Source organism: Pleurodeles waltl, chromosome 8 (genome assembly GCF_031143425.1).
Source record: "Pleurodeles waltl isolate 20211129_DDA chromosome 8, aPleWal1.hap1.20221129, whole genome shotgun sequence".
NCBI lineage: Eukaryota > Metazoa > Chordata > Amphibia > Caudata > Salamandridae > Pleurodeles > Pleurodeles waltl.
In genome coordinates, this window is record NC_090447.1 from 99,471,751 (window position 1) to 99,491,908 (window position 20,158).

Below are 20,158 nucleotides of genomic sequence, written 5' to 3' on the forward strand. Positions count from 1 at the left end.
AACCTCCTCCCTCCCATTTCTGATAACGAATCACTCTGCGGATACGTTTACACTTTAGTAAGGCCTGGTTGACGAGATTAGGAGGTTTGGCAATCAAGTGTTTGATTGCATCTTTAAAAGGGATAACAGAACTTAATTGCAATTTTTAAATATGTTTAGAAATATTTAAACATTGCGAATTTTATAGAATAACTGTGAAAAAAAAATATTTATGGGAGGCCCCAATGTTTTTTTGTTCTCACTGGGTGGGTGTGGCATTAAATGGTTTGAAGACCAGTGAGCTAGATTAACCCTAAACCTAATCAAAACCTTTACCGTGAATCAAAAACTACTCCTTACACTAATACTAGGGCTAAAAATCCTCCCTAGATTTGCCCTTTTACACTTTTCTCTCCGTGAAGAAGTAATGTCAATCTACTGATATCTATGTAATGGCACATCAAGGTTGTGGATTCTCTTATTTTTACCTGCTTAAAAATGTCAATTAAAAAAACTTTGAATTAAAAAAAAAAGAAATAAGCAACAAGCACTGCGCACGTGATGGCATGATCTTATAAAGGGCTATCATTACCTACTTGTGAAAGCCCAAGTTGCTTTCTTGCAAACTTATCTCTTACTAAAACCATTTTAGAAATCACCAATTAAAGTACTAAAACTGGTGCACTGAAATGCGACGTAAAGATCTGTGATGTGCGCTGTTAATTGCACCGCTTATCATTTCTCAGTATTATTTCAAGTTGCGGATCTGTGCAAAAAGTAGCAAGAAAGCAGCCACACCTTTCCTGGCCTCACAAGACTTTACCTGGTCCCCTTCTTTTGGGAAAGTAATTCTGGTTCCTTGCTTCCAACCAGGGTGAACATCGATGGATAAGATTTTGTCTCTGATGCCAGAAGTGTGTCTGTCTTCGTTCATCACCTGAAATTTGAGCACATCTGTTACACCTTGCTGATATCATCCACATTCTTTAATTTTTGTTACCAATGACAATGTTTTACAGGTTTCCAATATACATCTATTGATTTAGAGAAGACAACACTTCTGGCGAGTCAGTCCAAATTTGCTGCCATAATCACAAGTAGAAACTGTGTTTTTATTATTGGGTAGACATCTCCTTGACACTTGAGCTATGGAAGTAGGACATGCATGCTCTCTCATCATGTACACCCAAACTATACTTGTTCTGTGATGCACAGTCCCATTAAAACTCTGGGAAACAAGTAGCTGGACTACTGAAGTCCATGGTATGTTTCATACCAATTAGGCCTATCTTAACCCTCCATTACCTTATTATTAAATTTACTTAGAACATTTATAAGGTTATCATAATGATAAATTGCAGTTTATATAGTGCAGTGTTAAAGTTTCAGAGGGTTGTGTATAAAAGGCATTCTTATCTTTCAACTCGCTGGTACTCAAGGTGTGCATTTCCTCCAATTCAGGAGAATGATTCACAAGTTCCTGGATTTGAATCAGTGTCCTGTGTCCCACTGCGCAGGTGTTGCGCTATCTTACCAACCATATAGGCCTCCTTACCCTGCGAGAGATTTTAATCTTTTTTGTGCAACCATAGAACAAGTCTTCCAAGGATAGATAGAGGTCCCGCTCAATAGGTGGGTCTTGCTTCTTCAATCCTCTGCCTCTGAGACCGCCAAATCCCATGTTGACTTCAGAGCCATCGTGATTGTAAAAATCTTAAGAATTAAAAAGATTTAGAATCGTTTTAACACTTTCATTGAAAGTATAAGAACAGTTAAAATACTTCTAAAAGGCTTCAGCATTTCCCACCTTCTTTGCAAAAGCCAGTCAATCACCAGACAGATAAGGTAGAAATGTGCAGTTTTGTAACTCGCTGAAAGGCTCCCTAAGGGCTAGAATGGTTCCCAAGAGCCCGAGTGATTTCAAGCTCTCCATTTAAGTGAAATATTCTTCTGCACATGCTATGATCACATCCTTAGGGAAGACATAAGGGATTATGCTGTCAAGAACATGGTCATGCTTTTGTACCGAAACAGCTATTTATTCATTTGTCTCTCAAATGGAAATTTGGCCCTAGTGTGAACCATTCAGCGTTCTTTCGTTGATCACTCACTAGTTCCTCTATACCACTTCCCCTGCCCACTATCATCTGTCTCACTGTCCTCCATCAACACTTCTGTCAGCCGTAAGGACTTGCTCAACATTATATAAGTTACCTGAACCACAACATCTCATTTTCCCATATTCTCCTCCATGTAATAGACCAATAGGACTGAACCGTGCACGCGCTAGCTGCTCTGATTTGCATGGAGCCAATAAATGAGATATATACAGCAGTATTCTTGAAATGCACGCAAAGGTTCTAAAGCACTGTAACAAACATGATGGCCTCCATTCCAACTTGTCCCATTTTGGGTGCAAACTGGAGTTTGCCTACGATTAGGTATTCCAGATTGGGAGCAGGTGAACCCTGGCAGAGAATTTTGCCATAAGACAATATGAAATTCCAGCTGGAGCACCTTGGAACAGGGACAACCCTGCATGTTATTCCAAATTCCAAGGTCATTAGTTATTTTGCATTTTCCTTCGCTAGGGACTTCAGACCTAAGAGGTTATTGAATGGTTAATCAATGACCATTATGTACACACAGTGAACACTGTAAACCAGATCACTCACATAAATATGGACAGAGAGAGAGTGAGAACATGACACGTAAAAGCCCTAAAGAAGTTCTAATCAAATGAAATGCATTTGCTATGGAAAATGATGATTGTTCAGCATACAAGCAAGTTTTATTACAAACATTATATATAAAGGACATGTCCCATACTAACATCGGACCGTCGTATATTCTGTTTTATCTACAATTAGAATGCATGGATTTTAAAACATAGCCTGGGGTTTTCCTGTAGGAATTACCAACATTTCAATGTGAGTAACCAATAAATGCAGTTATATTGTTAAATGTGTAGTTGGGAGACAACCTTTGGTCATCCTTCAATAAGGGATTGTGGTGGTTGATCCTTTTTTAACTTGTGCACCTGTAATAAAATACTGAGAGGTTTGGACTGTTATTGACAACAGTGTGTGTGGTCATTTCTAAGTGCCTTAGCTGCTATTTATTTGTTTGTAATTTCATTATGTTTGGTTCTGCTCTCCCTTAACATCGCATGTTATTCATAGGTATTTGGTGAACCTCTGAAATCACTCATACAAGGTCATGACACCCACTCCTTCAGCTGGCAGGGTTATTGTGAAGCAGGAAGTCCAGTTTGGAGAAGTGGGAAATTCTGTCTGGACCACCACAGTCCTTTAATAACTCACAGGAATGAAGGACAAAAAAATTCACTTTTTGTTAGGTTTACCTAGGGATGTGTCAGACATTGAGGTCCATCACCATGCAGGATACAAACATCACTTGCTTGGCGCTCTTGCTTCAGGTCAACATGAGCCATGGGCTCAGTAGCCACTTTTTCTGTACCAGCATACGTGTGTATAGTGGCTAACCCCCTCACCTCTCGTCACTGGACATGGGCATCACAGTTCTCCATTACACCTCTTAAGGGAAACAGTGTAGAGGGATAGCCAACGCCAACAGGCTATGGAGGGGTCGCTGATATCTGTGACTTCTTGGCTGATCGTTAATCTGGAAGTAAAGCCATATCGGGCAGCTGCGACACCTCCGATGATCTCTTTTGCTGTCTGAAGGTGCCTCCCCAATTGCTGAAGGAGATCAAAGATGGTATTCTATGGGTTTCAGCTATTACAAACATTGTAAATAAAGGACCTGTCCCATACTAACATCGGATGGACAGTCAAATGTGTACATCTTTATTATGAGATTTGAGGTTTTTTCAGAGGAACGTGGCTTTTTTGCATGGTACTGGTGTTGCAGCTATGTGACCCTTTTGTGTTGGGTCATGTTTCTCTGTATGGTTTGTTCCTTTTTAATAAAAAGATTCTTGAAAATCAAGAGGAGGGGGTGTGCTGATAACAAAGGTAGTCGTAAGTTGGACACTCAGGCCCTCATTACGAGTGTGGCGGTCTCAAGACCGCCACACTCACGAAGGCAGTCGGACTGCCGCAGGTAGGGCGGTCTGACTGCCCTATTATGACTGTGGCACATGGCCACGGTCCGACCGCCAGCATCGCCCGAATGCCGCCTGTTGACAGTCTGGCGGTTTCGGCAGCCGCAATCTGCCAGGCTGCTTGCAGCACTGCCCTGGGGATTATGAGTTTCCTTTCCGCCAGGCTTTGCATGGCGGTCTCACTGCCATGCAAAGGTTGTCAGAAAGAGGGCGTTGGGGCCCAATGGGGGCCCCTGCACTGCCCATGCACTTGTTGTGGTGCCTTGGGTGCGAGAGCACCCGTTGCGCATTTCAAAACCCGTAATTCAGGCGGCAACCTGGCGGTGATCTGTTTAATGTCAACCAGGAGTAATCCACATATTGCCAATTATGATACACTTTAACATTTAATTGCACAGTTACATTAGCTGGGAAAAATAAGTGGAATCAATAAGGATGTTTCCCCAGGGTAAACTGTACAATCAAACATGAACTCAATACTGGCTGGGAGTAGAAACAGCACTACAGACTCACCATCCTCCCACTAGGACAGTCACACTTGGGAACACATACCCTCCCCGGTAAACTTTGTAGGTTTTGCTCTCTTTATGGTTCCTGTGGGTGGAAGGGGACAATGTCCAGACCACGTATTAAGGAAAGGCAGGAACATGGGGAATGACAAATGGGTATAGGTCATTGCTTTCATCAGAGTAGGTAGGTATTTATATTACATGGGAATTGCATAATGTAGAGTATTGAGTGCAGATGTGAAACATTGTGTGTGTTCGCAAACACATGTGTGTATGCCTGTGTTCATACATGGGTATGTGAGATGCAGATCCATGTGTCATGCACTTCAAGTTTCTTCTCATATGTGTATCAGGCAGAATAAAGAGATGTAGCATAGCTAGGAAGCATTGCCAAGGAGGGAATAATGACTGGAATCAAGGAAGGTGGTTTTGTGAGACCTCTTGGTAGCCAACAAGCTCCAGAGTGGGCACAGATCCAATATCTTACCTACAATGTCTTACCTTGTGCCCCCTTGAACTGATGTCTAACAATCCTGTATATACACCGGAGGGTATAGAATTATATCAGATTGATTTGAAGAATAAATGTTATTGATTGGTCAAAAAATAATCAACAACAAAATACACTTTTTACCTCTAGGTCGCTCGATAAATCGAGTTGAAAGGTTTCATGTTTCCCAACACAAAAGAAAAGTAGAAGATACTATACTACTCAAGTAACACACTGCTACTTCTTACCAGCAAATGGATTATCTCCTCCAAAGAACTCCTGGAAGGTTTTGTCTGCATTTCCATGAAACACGTATCCAGAAACCCAGGCACCATCGCCACCAAATTCAGGGGGTATTCCTCCCTTGAGGCCTTCCTCTCCAAATTTATCATAAGTTGCCTTTTTTCTGGCTGTGGAAAAAAGAACCTGGGATGAAACATCTTCTCTGATTTTAGATTGCTAGTAATAACATGGATTATACATCTTCATGGTATTCACACTGTGCCTACATGCTGAGTGGTGTAAAGCTTCTATCAATTTACTGAAGTTATATTTTTTATCTAGGAAGTGGCATCAGATACTCTTTCTAAAGCCAGCAAGTATTGTAACCCGCACACCCTATCTGAATCTAAAGTACACATTCTTCTTGTTTACATCTTATATTCAGGGTAAATCGTGCAGCAGGGATAAACCCGATAAGTATGACCCATGGATGCAATCCATGAAACACACACCTTGAAGAATTTGTACGTTGTATGTTTCATGGAAAGTACTGAGATGGTTCTATTTAAGATCAAACTGAGTGCTTGTCAAGGATGCCCACTGTCCCCTCTGCTGCTTCTTCTGGCTCTCTCTTCCGCTGAGGGCGGTGTTCCGTTAGCCAGCAGCTATTCATGGCATAGACAAGCAGATGGATCACCTTAAAGCATTTTTATATGCTGATGATACTTACAGCATCCAATTCTGGCTTCTCAATACCTAAGGTGATATCACTCATCCATGCTTTTTCCACGTTTTATGGATATAGAATCAACTGGAGTAGGTGGGAGGCATTGTCCGTGACACAATCTACCACCAAGGTTAGCATTCAAGGTTTCAACATGTGATAAATGCCAATGCCGCTCAAACACTTGGAAAAAACAATGGAGGAAAATCTGCTCCAGTTGATGGTCACATCTTGATTTCTCCCTTTGGTGGACGGTACTAATGATCTAAATGACAGTTGCCCTTAAGTTCAGTTATATTCTTGCAATGCTACAATCCCTAAAATATTATTGGCCCAAGTCAACTCCGACTTTAGGTCCTATGTCGGGAGTGGGAAAAAACCAAGACTGAAATCACCAAAGCTGCTGGGAGCATACTACAACTAGTGGTCTCAGACAGCTTCACATGGCATCATTTTTCGTGGCTTTTCATTTGTCTAGTGAGCTTCTCATTTAAAGCCTAGAAATCTTCAGAGTAAACGGGGTGGGTGGAACACTAGCTAGTGAAGCAAGAATTCAGGTTTTCACAGAAGGGTCAAACTTGGAGTACGCCAGCATCAGAACAATGTTGGTAACACTGTGGTCCCCAGAAATGGGAGATTAAATCATTAAGGGTGGAACCCCACAAACCAGTTTAACAGTATAAGAGGACAGAAGTCCCCACAATCAAGTAATCTAGCAATATTTAGAGTAGTTTATGACCAGGTCCCCAGGCAATACTCTTCCCCAGAATCAGCAAAGGTTTGCCTAGGTCCATTACTCCTCACACCAAGATAGTAAAAGACCTTGAGCAGGAACACCATGAGCATTGATCAGCTACTCACAGTACCCTGCTGGCCACTCCTTGACTCCACAATTTCTGAGCACTGCGGTCTCCAAACAGAAGGTAGACAAGAGAACCGCAGGCATAGGCACAATTCCTCACTGGGTCTGTGATAAATCAGGAAGCGGTATTTGCCAGTTCAAGATCCTGAAGCAGAAAGGACCCATTGTGCAGGTGATAACAATGCTAATGCTTCTTGTGCCAGGGAGTCAGAAAGTTTCATAAATCACAGCTTTAAGCATTCAGTTACACCTTCCCTGCGGTAATATGTCTGTGATCTACAAGCCATGGGTTTAAATCCTGGCAAAGTCAAATTAATGTTGATGCTTGTGAGGCTGATTAAATGTGTACTAATTTTGATTGAGTAATAATGACTGTATGTACAAACATTCCATGTAAAGGATGTTGGTGAACAAGAAACATAAACAGTAGATGAAGATTACTCAATTTCAATATTCCCCTCAAGTAGATATCTTCCATTATTGTTTGTCAATCTCCTTGCTCCCTCTCAAACCTGCACCTTAAATTTATAAGCAAGACCAGAAGGGAGGGGAGGGGGGAGAGAATCGGGAGTGGGGGGGCAAGGGGTGAGAATGTACCATCTTGGTAGTGGGGGGGGGGGTGTCTTACTCTGTCACTGCATACAACACTCCCCTGCTGGAGAAAATATTAAGTGCCCCAGGGCTTGACCACTTGTTAAAGGCTAACGGAGCAGGCGGATGCGGCAAACTAGAGGCCTGCATTATAGTAGTTGTAGTAGATGCATCTAGTAGTTGTAGTACCTATAGTAGTAGTAAGAGCTATTGTAGTAGTAGTGATAGTAGTTGAATTATTAGTAGTAGTTGTGATAGTAGTTGAAGTAGTGGTGGTTTTAGTAGTAGTTGTAACAGTAGTAATTGTAGTAGTTTATTTAGGAGGAGTTGTAGTAGTTATTGTAGTAGTTCTTGTAATAGTAGTTTTAGTGGTAGTAGTAGTTGTAGTAGTAGTCGTTGTAATAGTAGTTGCATTTGTTGTAGGAGGAAGAGTTGTAGTAGTTATTGTGTTAGTAGTAGTAGTTGTTCTTGTAATAGTAGTAGTTGTTGTAGTAGATATAGTTTTGACCCCCGGGAAACTCTCAGCTGTCACCCGGCATATAACATCCATGAAGTTGGAAGGCGCTTCCACCTGGACTACCCAATGCTTATTTTCTTGTGTTCCACACTGACCTTCAATGAATATCCAAGGGCTGCCACAAGGTTTGTGGCATGTAGTTGTATTTAATTTACCGAATGACTGTTTTTTGTCAAGATGCATGCTCGGGTCCAGGCACGCTAGGACTAAGCGGTCTTCTCAGTAAATCTATTTTTGTACTGCTGCCATTGGGCAGAGTGGGACAGAATCCCCACAATTTCACTGATTTCTACAGTTCTGCCCATATTCACATGTACACAGCCAGATTCTGTTACTGTGCATATGGTAAATAATCTGTGGAAGGCGCAGAACCAGAAGGAATATTCCATTGGATATTTTTTGTTAGTTTCATTCAGCCAATTACCAGGCTGTTCTCTGAACCCACAATCAGATGTACCACTAGTAACAGGTCCACCATCCTTCACCAAAGGGCTTATTCCTGCAGCTATGCTACTGGTGTTTATAGAGTGTGCAGCCTGACGCTTGTAAAGCTTTGCAGCACTTTCTGTAGGCGATGGGTGACTTTCTAAATAGTTCAGAGGTCGCGATCACTGGTGGTGGTCTAAGCAGCAGGAGAACATGTGCTATGAGTCTTGTAAAGGGGTATGTTCCAATCTTTTGGTGAATGAGTCACTTTCAAAGAGTTGTGGGTGAATGTTCTTGGTGTTTGTTGTTTGAGACCAGAGGGGTGTACCGATTGCATACGCATCTTTTAGGAGGGCTGGCATACCACCAGCAGAAATATGTGTGCTTAAGACAACTGGTAATAGCAGGCTGTTCTACTGTATGATGGTCAGTGATGTCAGGGTGGAGAATGATGTTGTGTAGGTCATTCAATGGTGCGCTGGACTGGATGTGTGCGCAGTGCTCTGCTAGCGTGTACTGCTGAGAGTCTTTACCCATACCAGGATGCATCAGGGGAAGAGGGTGTAAAGCTGGGGATCAGCCATGTCATGCAGCAGAGAGGGAAGAGTGGGGACCTGGATGCCTGCACTGCCCATTCAGATAAGGCCCTCCTGCAGCAAGGAACCGTGCTTTTGGGGGTCTGCAACTAAAAAGCAACTGGCCTTGTAGTACCCCAACGACTTGTGCTAAGTGAACAAGTGGTGGGACAGGAGTTGGAACCAGTGGAGGTGTTGTGAGCCCAAGACACCGAGCTTTTTCTGGGAGTACACCGTACTCCTGGCCTAGGCTGTAGCACACCTCTATCACCTCTAGCATCAGTGTGAACAAACTACCACAAGTCCCTAAACAACAGGCGGCCTGACTTACGATCGCTGAGAACGTCGTAGGCTTCCGCAATGTGCGTAAATCTCTGCGGTGCTCCCGGCTCTTTATTCTTGAATGGGTGGTACTTCAGGGCGAGCTTACGATACCTGCAAGACGGAAATGTTGTGAAATACATGTTCAGATGTTTTTATTATGTACATACAACATGCATTTTGACACAGACCACCAATTCCAACTATACTCAAAAGGTTAAAAAGTTTCCACTTTTAAAAGATGCTACCTCCCTAAATCTCGGGTTATTAAAAACGTGTATACATAAAAAAAAAACATGATTTAATAAGTTTCATTTTCAGGCTTCTGGCTTTTTTTACTTCCTGGTACAAAACATGCGTTTTCAATTTTAATTGATTGCAATTTACTTATTTACACCCACATTGTTTAATCACTTTTGCGTTTCTATTTTTACCAACATTCACTCCAGGCAGAGGTCCCAACGGTTTAAGGTACATTCCTTATTATTTGAATAAAGAAGGCATTTTAACCTCTTAGTCAATGTTAGTCAATGATATTTTCTGGTGCAGTCGAGAACTATATGTTTATATTCAGCTTTCATCGAGTGGCAGTGACCTGCCCAGACCAGGTGAGTTTGTCAATTTCGTAGAATCATGTTTTGATTTGAAGATGTGCTTCTATGCAAGAACGAAGAGATAGCAGGATCTTCTAAAGAGCTAACTGTCTGAATAGGATCAGATAACCAGACATGATGGTCTCCACTAGAATTTAGGAAGTTTAGAGGGAAGGATGGAATCAATGTTATTGTATTGTATTCTGCCCATACGTTTAATTTCTATGGCGCTTACTACCCTGAAGGGGCATTAAATCGGTTTATGAGGAGTAGCACACTGCTCAGGAATCCAAGGTTAGTGGTTAATTTAGTGGGATTGGGTCAGTTGGTTTAGTCTTGTGTTCCCAGAAGACACTAGTTTGTTTGTGGTGAATCAGGGGGAATTAGATGTGATTATTAGCAGGTGATAGGAAAGAAGTTAAGTTCGGTCATGTGAATACTGTCTCATTTTTAGTAGGCACTAAGTGGTTACTATGAAGCTCCTAGTCAGCAGCTACTGAGAGCACTTTTGTGGGGAGGCCTAGTCACTTAGGGCCACATGTACAAATACCAGGTTTTGCGAGTCGCGAAACCTGGTGTACAACAGTGTCAATTATACTATCTGCGGTTCCCAACTCGGTTGCAAGTGACCTACCTCATAAACATTCATGAGGTAGGTCGCAATTTGGGACCCCATTGGGAATGGCCGCCCTCACAGGGATGGTGGCCTGCTGGGGACAGCAGACCACCATGGCTGTGATTGCTTTTAAATAAGGCTGTGTTTTTTTTTTTTTTTTTTTTAATGCATCCAATTTCCTTAAAAGAAAACGGGATACATTTCAAAACAAAAAATGAAAAGTTTTCTTTTCATTTTTTCAGAGTAGGAAGTGGTCCGTTGGACCACTGCCTGCCCTGAAAAAATATTTTCGCTATCATTCACAAAGGGGAAGGGGTCCACTGGGGACCCCTTCCCGTTTGCAAATGGGTTAGCACCAATTTGAAACTGGCGCTAACTGGAATTGTTTTATGACTGCATTCATGGTCACAAAACAATCATAAATCGCACTGCGACTTGCAAATAGGAAGGGAACGCCCCTTCCTAATTGCGTCTCTCAAACCCTATTCTGCAATTCGGTAAAGAGATTACCTAATCGCAAAATTGGGCTTGTGCATTGCCAAATGCTTTTTTTCTTGTCGCAAATGGCCTGCTGCGATGTGAAAAAAAAACTTTGCACATGTGGCCCTAAATGACATAGAACAGGTAAGGTGTTTGAAGTTGTTCTCTGTAATAGTTGTGGCACAGCATCAATATCTACACGTACATAGAGGTGAACATGTGAGGATGGGGAAGCTCGGTTCTTGCTGGAGTGTTGCCCAGTTACCAGATGCAGAATATGTTTTGACACAAACCTGAAAGGCGTTTATTTAGGGGGTCTGTTTCAGGGGCTTGGAGACTGGGGTCCACCTTATCATTAATTCCTCTCATAGAAATGCCAGGGATAATTTGTTTTTGTGATTGACGTACAGAATCAGGGGAACATTGTAAGGATTCTCAACTATTTGCTGAAAGGGAATTGATCTGCTCTGCCAAGAACGTGCCAGCTGGCGCCTTAGGTGGATTAGATACACATCACAAATCAATTGCTATAAAAGTGCTCAGTTAATCTTAAGAGTTTATTACATGAATCCCTCAAAATTATTTTGGTAAAGCTAAGTCTTAAAAGAACATTTCCTCTGGCAAAAGCCACTGGCCTCCTATAGTGCTTCAATTTTGTGGGGGTTTAGCATTGTGTAGAAAATACACTAAAGCCATTATCTTTTAAGTGGCCAAGTTTTTTAAAATAGCACTTTAGTGGTCCTGTGCCCCCTGGTGGCAGCCAGTAAGACCCACAGTCTACGCTTTTACAGCTGACACTTTGTATCTCTGGGACTCTGTGTGACCAGAGGGTCTCAGCAAACTGACGCTCTGAGGCACAATCAGCACCTTGCACTTCAGCAAATGGTGCAAACCAAAGGGCTCACCATGCAGCAACATCATAACTGAAGCAGGACTTTGCCCATGCAGCTCAACGTTAAGTGGCAACCATGTTTTTACAAGAGGCACTCTGCACTTTAGTGGCAGCCGCTAAGACCCAAAAGCATAGTCTACGCTTCTACAACTGGCACTTCACATCTCTGTGACGCTGTGCTTTCTGCGGGCTGCCCGTAAGTGTCACACGAAGGGCCACCCTTGATCTTCTATGACACTTCCAACACTTCATTCCTGTCCAGCCTTAACCTTTGCAGTCCCAGGCAGCTTGTGGCAATTACATTGAAAAATAAACTCTGTGTGATTTCTCCCTCTTTACTCCTCCTCGTCTTTTCTACCTCAACCCTCTTAACCCATTTCTCTCTCTACTTCCTCCATGTACCTTCATCCTCTTTGTCTCAGCCCTTGATGTCCCCTTTGTTTACCTTTCCTGTCTTTCAATATACCCACTATACCTCACTCAACTTCACCTCTCTTTACCTCTCTCATGACCTTGCCCCCTCTCTCTGTGCCTACATCTATATCCGTCATTCTCAATGCTCCCTGCCTAATCTCTCTCTACTTCATCCCTCTCTCTGTACCTCACTGCTCCTTTTCCATCTAACCTCCCTGTATCTTCTCCCCATGTACTTCACTTCTCACACAACCTCATCTCTACCTTTACCATAGCTCTCTATCCATTACTGTACTAACGTATGGCCCTACCTGTCTCTCAGCCCTCCATCTACCCCATTACAATCCTCACCTCTCCATCTCATTCTCTCTCTTCCTCACATCTCTGTACCCCACTCTTCTCTCTTACTACGTAATGTCTTCATTCTACCTCTGTTCCTTTTACCTTTCTAAATATCTTACACCTGTTAGGTTACTTCTGTCCCTTTTACTATATCATCGTCATCATATATGTTCTCTCTCTCTCTCTTTTTCAACTCACCTCTTCAACTCTGTTCTCTCTCTCAGCGTCTTTCTTTTTAGATCTCTAACTCAGCATCTCTTACTTTCACAACTCTCTAGCTCTGTATCAACATTACCTCTATTTCACATATATCTCGTAACTTCCTCTTTTCACTCCACAACACAATCCTCTGTCTAACCCTCAGGCCTCTCCCTACCTTCCTCTCTTCTCCACCTCCACTGTTTATCTGACCTATTTTCCATACCTCTTCTACCCTACATCTCTGTGCTTTCTTCAAGTCTCTATGTCTACCTCTGACTGCCTTTACCTCTCTAATTCACCTTAGTATGAAATACATCTTTTTTGCATGGTTCTCCCCCAGATTTTCCCCTTTTTCTCCACCCTTTTCATGCTGGCCTTAGCACTCTGTGCAATTTCCCCCGCTAAACAAGAGTCAAGTGCTTGCGAGCCCCCTTTAAACTTGGCTAAATTAGAACATTTAAATTGCCTGTAAGTATTTAGCATACGGTGTAGAAAGTGCACCCAGGGTCTGGAAGTTAAGTAAGTTAAATGTCACTTGTGGACTGCAGCACCTATCATGGCGTCCACACTACAGTGGCAGCACAAAGATGGCCACTGGTCTCCAGTGTCTGACCTGAGGTCAACCTCCTTGTCTACATTACCTATATCCCTACTGTATTCCTTGGATTAATGTACTCCTCTGCTTCTCTTCATTTACTTCTCCCCATCCCTAAAACCTTCATTGTTCTATCTTTCCTTAAATTATCCTCTGGCTATCTCACCTTTTGCTTTCTACTTTACGTCCCTCCCTACCTCACAAATCATTCTACGTCATCTCTGCCTCTAGCCCCTTCTCCCTCGTCTTTACTCCTTTCGCTACACTGCTCTCTTTACGCCTCGGCCCAGCTGCTGTATCCTGCTCTACTTTATTTCTCTTACTTAGCAGGGTCACAGGCAATAGTCTAGCCAGAGACGTCCACACATATAAAGTGGAGAAGAGGGACAAGGATGTGGAAGATAACTTTCTTGTAGGTTATTAGATTTTAATCAGTGGAATGGTGAAATTCCCCAGAGCACTGCTTTGATTTTTACTGTTGCAGCAAAAACGCCAGTAGTGAAGGGGAGCACTTTTGTGATTACAAATATTCTGCAACTAAAGCTACAATTTCAAGTGGTATGCGCATATGTCTTATTGTGATATTATATACTAGTCCACTAAACATCCAATAAGTAACCCTTTACATGTTGTTTCCACAATGGAAGCAACAAGCTGCTTAGAAACCGAATTCCACATAAAATGTTGTTGTTGCAAGTAAATAAAAATATAGATCCAAACGCAAAAAGCAAGGACGTTGATTAACCATAAAATGCTAGGGGTAGTAGAAGTGACAACTCACACCCTTTAACCCAAATGACATCACAGGAAGTGATATCATATGACCTTTGAACTTGAATGTCCCTTGGAAGTGTTGTCACATGACCTTAACTGTGCACACATCACAGTAATTGACATGGCTGAATTTCTGTAATAACTGCATGATTATTAAAACACAACACAGACATAAGACTATTTTAGAAATCACCTATATTAGGGTGCTGACATGATCTTTGAAAGTGGTGGGATGTAATATTCACCCTAAATTGTAGTGAGCCAGACCTCTTCTCGGTGGGCTCCGAGGGGCAGGGTGTACTCCCACATAGAAAATGTTTTTAAATGTGGAGGCAAATAGTGCATTAAAAAGCATGATTTTCATGTAAATTTGCTTAAGAACTCGTAGGCTCTGAAAGGGCACTCATTCATTTTCAAAAGTCTGTTAAAGATGTGCCAAGCCTGTGAAAGCCCATTCTTTTTAGAATGGGCTATGGGTGCCCCATTATGTCAAAATCACCTCCATTGCACCATGCCAAGCATTTTGTCAGGGGTGCCTGTCTTCGTATAGCAAAAATTACCCACACTATCCCAGTGTCAGTATTTTTTCACAGGGGCTAGTCATGCGAACAATTGCCTACAGTATGCCAGCGGTAGTATTTTTACTTGGACGCCTGAATAAGCCAAGAACTACCTTCAGTGTGCCAGGACCAATAGCAGACTAGTAAGCATAACACCACATTGTCACTCGCACTCACATTCACTCATTCTTCGATGCCATCGTTCATTCTCACTTCCACTCATTTATTCTCGTTCAGTATATTGCACTCACTCTCACTCATTCCAACTCTGATCAAGCATATTTACTCATATTCACTTGCCCTGACTCCATCATTTTTCACACACACTCATTCCACCTCTCCTTCATTCACACTCAGTCTCACTTCCTCATTCACATGCACTCACTATGATTGTTAATCATTCTGACTCACTGACACTTGATCTCACTTATTCTCAATCACTCAATACTGTCACTAACTCTCACCCACTATCTGTCACTGACTCACACATACAGACACGCTTACAAACACATGCACTAACTTGCACCAAAACGCACTCTCACACACAAGCACGCGCACATTTATTAAAAAAATGTACTTACTACACCTGTCACTGAAAATCTCGGTCTAGCTCCTGGTGCTCCGTTTTTATTACACTAATAGTGTACAATGAACTATCATTCACTATTTGTGTAATAACAAATGGACAGAAAATGAAGGGTGCGCTGCCTGTCTTCTTGGCACTGATCCTGCTACCTCTGAGGACAGGGGTCACTAAAGCAGTGCCAGTGGTCGCAAGAGGCAAGCTAAGGGTTGCAGCTGCAACTCCTACATAATGCCCAAGACGAAAAGAAATGCCTATACCAATGCTTGTTCAAGCTTTCTTTGGTACTGTTTGTCTGGCAGCATGCAGCTTGAGTTGTCGGTTGTTTTTGCACGTCTCTGTTAAGATATAATTCAGTATTGTGTCGCATCAAGACGTCTTGAGTGAGCAGGAAAGGGATAATAAACTTAAAGTTGTTTCAAACAGGGAGCCTCAAAATATATATTGCTTTGGTCCCATAAATTCTTAAGATGTTGCTGCATCGCTCCCCTAATGTGTCGTCCTGAGCCCTTTCCCATCCACCTACCACTTTCTGTACAGCACTTGCTGCTTTGTAGCTAGGTTTCAGCTATATGTAGATTTCTGGATCTCATAACCCACTGTTGTGACACGATAATAGTTGATAACAATAACTGGTTACCCACTGTTGTGATGTCATAAAGACCTTCCAGGCCAGGTTGCCAGACCTTCACAGCCTGTCAGCACAGCAATGCTTGTCAGCTTTGACTGAAAGCAGAAAGCACAGTTGCAGGATGGGGGGAAGGGAAGCGGGGAAAGTGGCTGGGATTGGTCAGGAATGGCGGGTAAGTCTTTTTTAACCTTTTGGACAGGGATACATAACAGAGACCGTGGTATATATGGTTCCTCCATTAATCTTCTGTCACTGCATAAGAGTTCAAAGCGGGGCAGATGATTTTGGGGCCATACATAACATAAAATTATAGGTGGGCAAAAAGTGAATTACTGGGATGTTTTTCACATCGGGATTTTGAGTGACATCATAGACATCTCGAGCTTTTCTTTTGTCTATTTGATGTAACTCAGAACCCCTCAGTGAAAGACATCTCTGTAATTCGTGTTCCCCATCTATAGTTCTATATATGATGCTGGAAGTGTTGGCAGGTACACATGATGTAGGAAGTGTGTGCCCTAGATTTGCAAGCATAAGAGAAAATGGATCTTTGAACTGTATAAATAACTGTCCTTCCTTATGCACTGATAACCAGAGATGCTGCTCTTCCTTCTCTGACTTACACCTTGATACCTGTGCTAAGGAGCTCTCTGTGGTCCACCGACCACAAAGATGAGAACTTCACGCCTAAGCTCATGGTTTAAAAATGACCAAATGTACAGTAAAACATTTAAAAAGGCAACTGATGCATTTATAAAGTGAAGCTCTATCCTCCCACACTTCAGTATCTGAGGCTACTCTCTTCTACTCTGGAATGCGAGCAATACACTATTGGTGTCTTGGGCGGCTCTACCAAAACCTCCAACTTGGTTGTCTTACCAGCAGCATCCAAAACGGATCCCACTTGTCTCTGTAACTACACAGTCATAATAACCATGGGGACCTGCTACCATTCACCATACAGACAGCATAACTGGCAAACATATGGGGAATACCAGCGCAAGTTCTGGGCATTAAATTCAAGCAGCACTTTTTTTCAAGTTGGGCCTGTGGGCACCACATTCATACCGGAACAGAAAAAAGATATTTTTAGTATTATCTAGCAGACAGACGGTACATTGCCACCACATCTTAATGTATACTTCTCAGTACATGGATGGCAGTCCCATGTTGAGCCTTCAGACCTCCAAGACAAGCCATGAATCTTACTGTTGGTTACAAGGCCAATGCTATATTACCATGCGAGCTGGGGTAAAAATGTCTGGATAACAGATAATTTACAGCTGGCATCACTCAGGGCAGGGGCGCAAAACTATACTACCAGGCAGGGTACATTCTGGTACCAACAAAGCTCCACTTCAGGAGTACTTTGCAACCTTTTTATATTTTTTTGTAGTTCTGGATAATAATCTGCGAAGGTCACAAGGAAAAACAAGCAACTTCTTACGCCTAGTAGATACCATGGAAAGCAGAAATGAATGATTTCCGAGGTGCGAATCTTGGGGCTATGTTACCCAACTCCCTTGAAAATGAATCCTGTGATATTTACACAATTTTAATGCATAAGAGCCTTATGCTGTAATTGAATTCCCAGGATAGTCGACAGTGTTCATATTTTACCCCAGTTTACATGAGTTAAAGCTGACTGTGTCTAAGCAGGAGCGAGACCCAGGCTTTCGTTAGACTTTTAGAAACAGACTTCCTTCAATCCAGTCTGCAGGCAATATTGTAAAACAACAAGGTGGTGTCTGTTCCTCTAATGAAACCATTTAGAGCACCCCTTAGCTGTGATCTTTGCCCTTATCATCCACGAATACTACCTAAAGCATCCCGGAAAAATGTTTGAGTACCAAATTACGACAATGCAAAATTATTTTGCATGGCGACTTGTGTGTAGAGTACTACTACACATGGAGGAAAAGCCTTGTCAAGTGTGCAACTACACTTTTCTTTCCTTCTTTACCATATGGAGAAACATCTTACCCAGAGAAGCACGTCATCTTTTGGAGTGCTGCCTTCCCATTGCCATGCTGGAAAGGAATTTACTCCTGACCTTCACAGGCGAAACTCTCTGACAATTTGTGGGGTGGGAATGGGTCAAACAAAATGCTTAACAGCACCCACAAAGTCTTAGGTTTTTGGGTGTTCTGAATTTTTCCGGGCCCCTTCACGATTGCATGGTCAACCCCCTGTCCCTGTAGTGAGACTTGCAATATTGTACCATCGTAGGGTGGTATAGAGTTAAGTCTACGGGCTTACGAGTGCAAAATCCCCGTTTGAAAATACGTTGAACTAGTAACTCGTGGCGATTACTTCTAAAATTAAATTTACAGGAGAAAGCACCTTTGGGAATCAGACCCCTTGTTGTCAGGTCAGAGCTTTATGTACCGAATCAATTATCCTTTCGAGTGTGTGAGTCCAATTGGTGCAATACAACCCAACCAACTCTAACAATCCCAGACACATTTGTATTGCATTTATCATTTAGTTACTGTGTATTTTATGGTCAAATAGTTCAGACATGGATGAAGGTGACAGTTCTAAAGTGGAGACAGAGGACTCACCGCTCTGTACTTTTGAGCCACAACCGCCACTAAATAATGATTGGACTCACATCACACCTGTTGTATCCTATTGCAACATTTACTCTGTGTGGGGCGCTGAAGCGTTTGTTTACAGTAGTCTGACTGCTTTGTTCAGCGCTTTATGTCATTTCCTTTGCTCATAGTCTGGCTATATGTGCAGTTGGTTACTCATTTTAGTTCCCTTTTTTGCGCTGCACCTTTACTTGAAGTAAATGTCATGGTTGTATATTTATTTTAAATTTGAGATCAGCCCTAACAAGTCAATTCCAGAGCATTAAATACGTGGTACATACTTCAAATATAGAACCTAACTCGTTCGTGATCCGACGCCACGGCCTCTGAAATGAGCCAGGTATTACCTTGGTATCACATCTACCAATACAGATTGGACTGAGCTACACCCAAACGTAGGCCACTTGGGTGCTGGTTACGGGGCGCTGCACACACCCAAATGAAATAAAACAAACAAGACAAGCGGTGCGGGTACTCACGCCTTCTTGATCGCGCAGTCGGTGGCACTTCTTGGGATTTCCAGGACGGCGTAGTAGTCCTGGCCCATGGCGAGCTGGGCCGCGGGGAGCAGGTGAAGGGGTGAGTGAAAGGCCCAGTGAGGTAGCGCGGTGGGTGAACGGGTGGGGAACGGCTGGTGAGCAGCACAGAGGGGTGGACGGGTAGTTGGGGGACTGTGCGGGATGCAGAGCTCAGGACTTCGCTGCAGCCTCGGTGGCCATCTGCGGCTGCACTTTTCGTTGCTAGGGACGCAGTTATCCCTGTGCCCTCTGGGAGTTGTAGTTCGCGTTCGGTTGCGCTGAGACGTCTTTCTCCCGCTGCTCGCTGGGAGGTGTAGTTCGTGTCATCCGTGAACCGGAGACGCCATTATCCCGCTGCCTGGCGGGATTTGTAGTTCATACCTGCGTCAGCGACACCAGCATCTCCTGCAATGCTGGGAGCTGTGGTAATTTCGCTCAAGACCTCACCTGGATTCAAGACGTTTGAGCCCCAAAGGCCCCGATTAAACCTTTCTCGAATGCCATGAAATAATTCTGTTATACAAATAATCAAATTGTTGTTACCCTTAGGGTTGGTACCTGGCCGGTTTTGTACCGGCAGCGCCGGTCTTTTTATGTCTCGGTCGTTACAAAAATAAGCAAAATCACCAAAACCGGTATTTTTCACCTTTATTTGTACAAATTTCAAACAGCAAATGTAAATAGAAAGCACTTTAAATGTGTTCTCGACCAGCTTTAATGATCCATGACTAATAAAGTAAACGAAGCCAGAAAATTCATGTAATCAGTGAATATACACGATTTTGTTTACGGCACTATTTACTATCACACCAAGGCCTTTGCAGATTCTTGAAGGAACAACAAACGGCCTGTAACCCTCTCTTGGAAAGGTGGAAACCCTAGTCACCTGCTGCCAAGTTTTCAGATTGCTTGGATATTTTCATGCTTTCAGTGCACCTAAAAGTGACATTTAACAGCCCTACCAAGTTTCCTAGGTCCATACCTGGCGTGCTGCTTCAATTCAGCTTTTTCTTTGGATTCTAGGAAATGTAGGTTTGTTTAGTTCATTATAAAACAGAA

General features: G+C 42.7%; 1 protein-coding gene across 1 annotated transcript in view; it reads right to left on the reverse strand.

Annotated features, from left to right (window-relative positions):
• DNAJB13 (DnaJ heat shock protein family (Hsp40) member B13) overlaps window positions 1-19,352 on the reverse strand; it is a 42,692-nt gene extending 23,340 nt beyond the window's left edge. The window contains exons 1-5 of the mRNA XM_069203828.1: window positions 19,061-19,352; window positions 9,314-9,417; window positions 5,314-5,475; window positions 1,535-1,692; window positions 803-916 (exon numbers count right to left, since the gene is read on the reverse strand). Coding sequence (XP_069059929.1) covers window positions 803-916; window positions 1,535-1,692; window positions 5,314-5,475; window positions 9,314-9,417; window positions 19,061-19,128 — 606 coding nt within the window. The 5' untranslated portion in view covers window positions 19,129-19,352. The remainder of the gene's footprint in view (window positions 1-802; window positions 917-1,534; window positions 1,693-5,313; window positions 5,476-9,313; window positions 9,418-19,060) is intronic.
• Window positions 19,353-20,158: the final 806 nt, after the last annotated feature.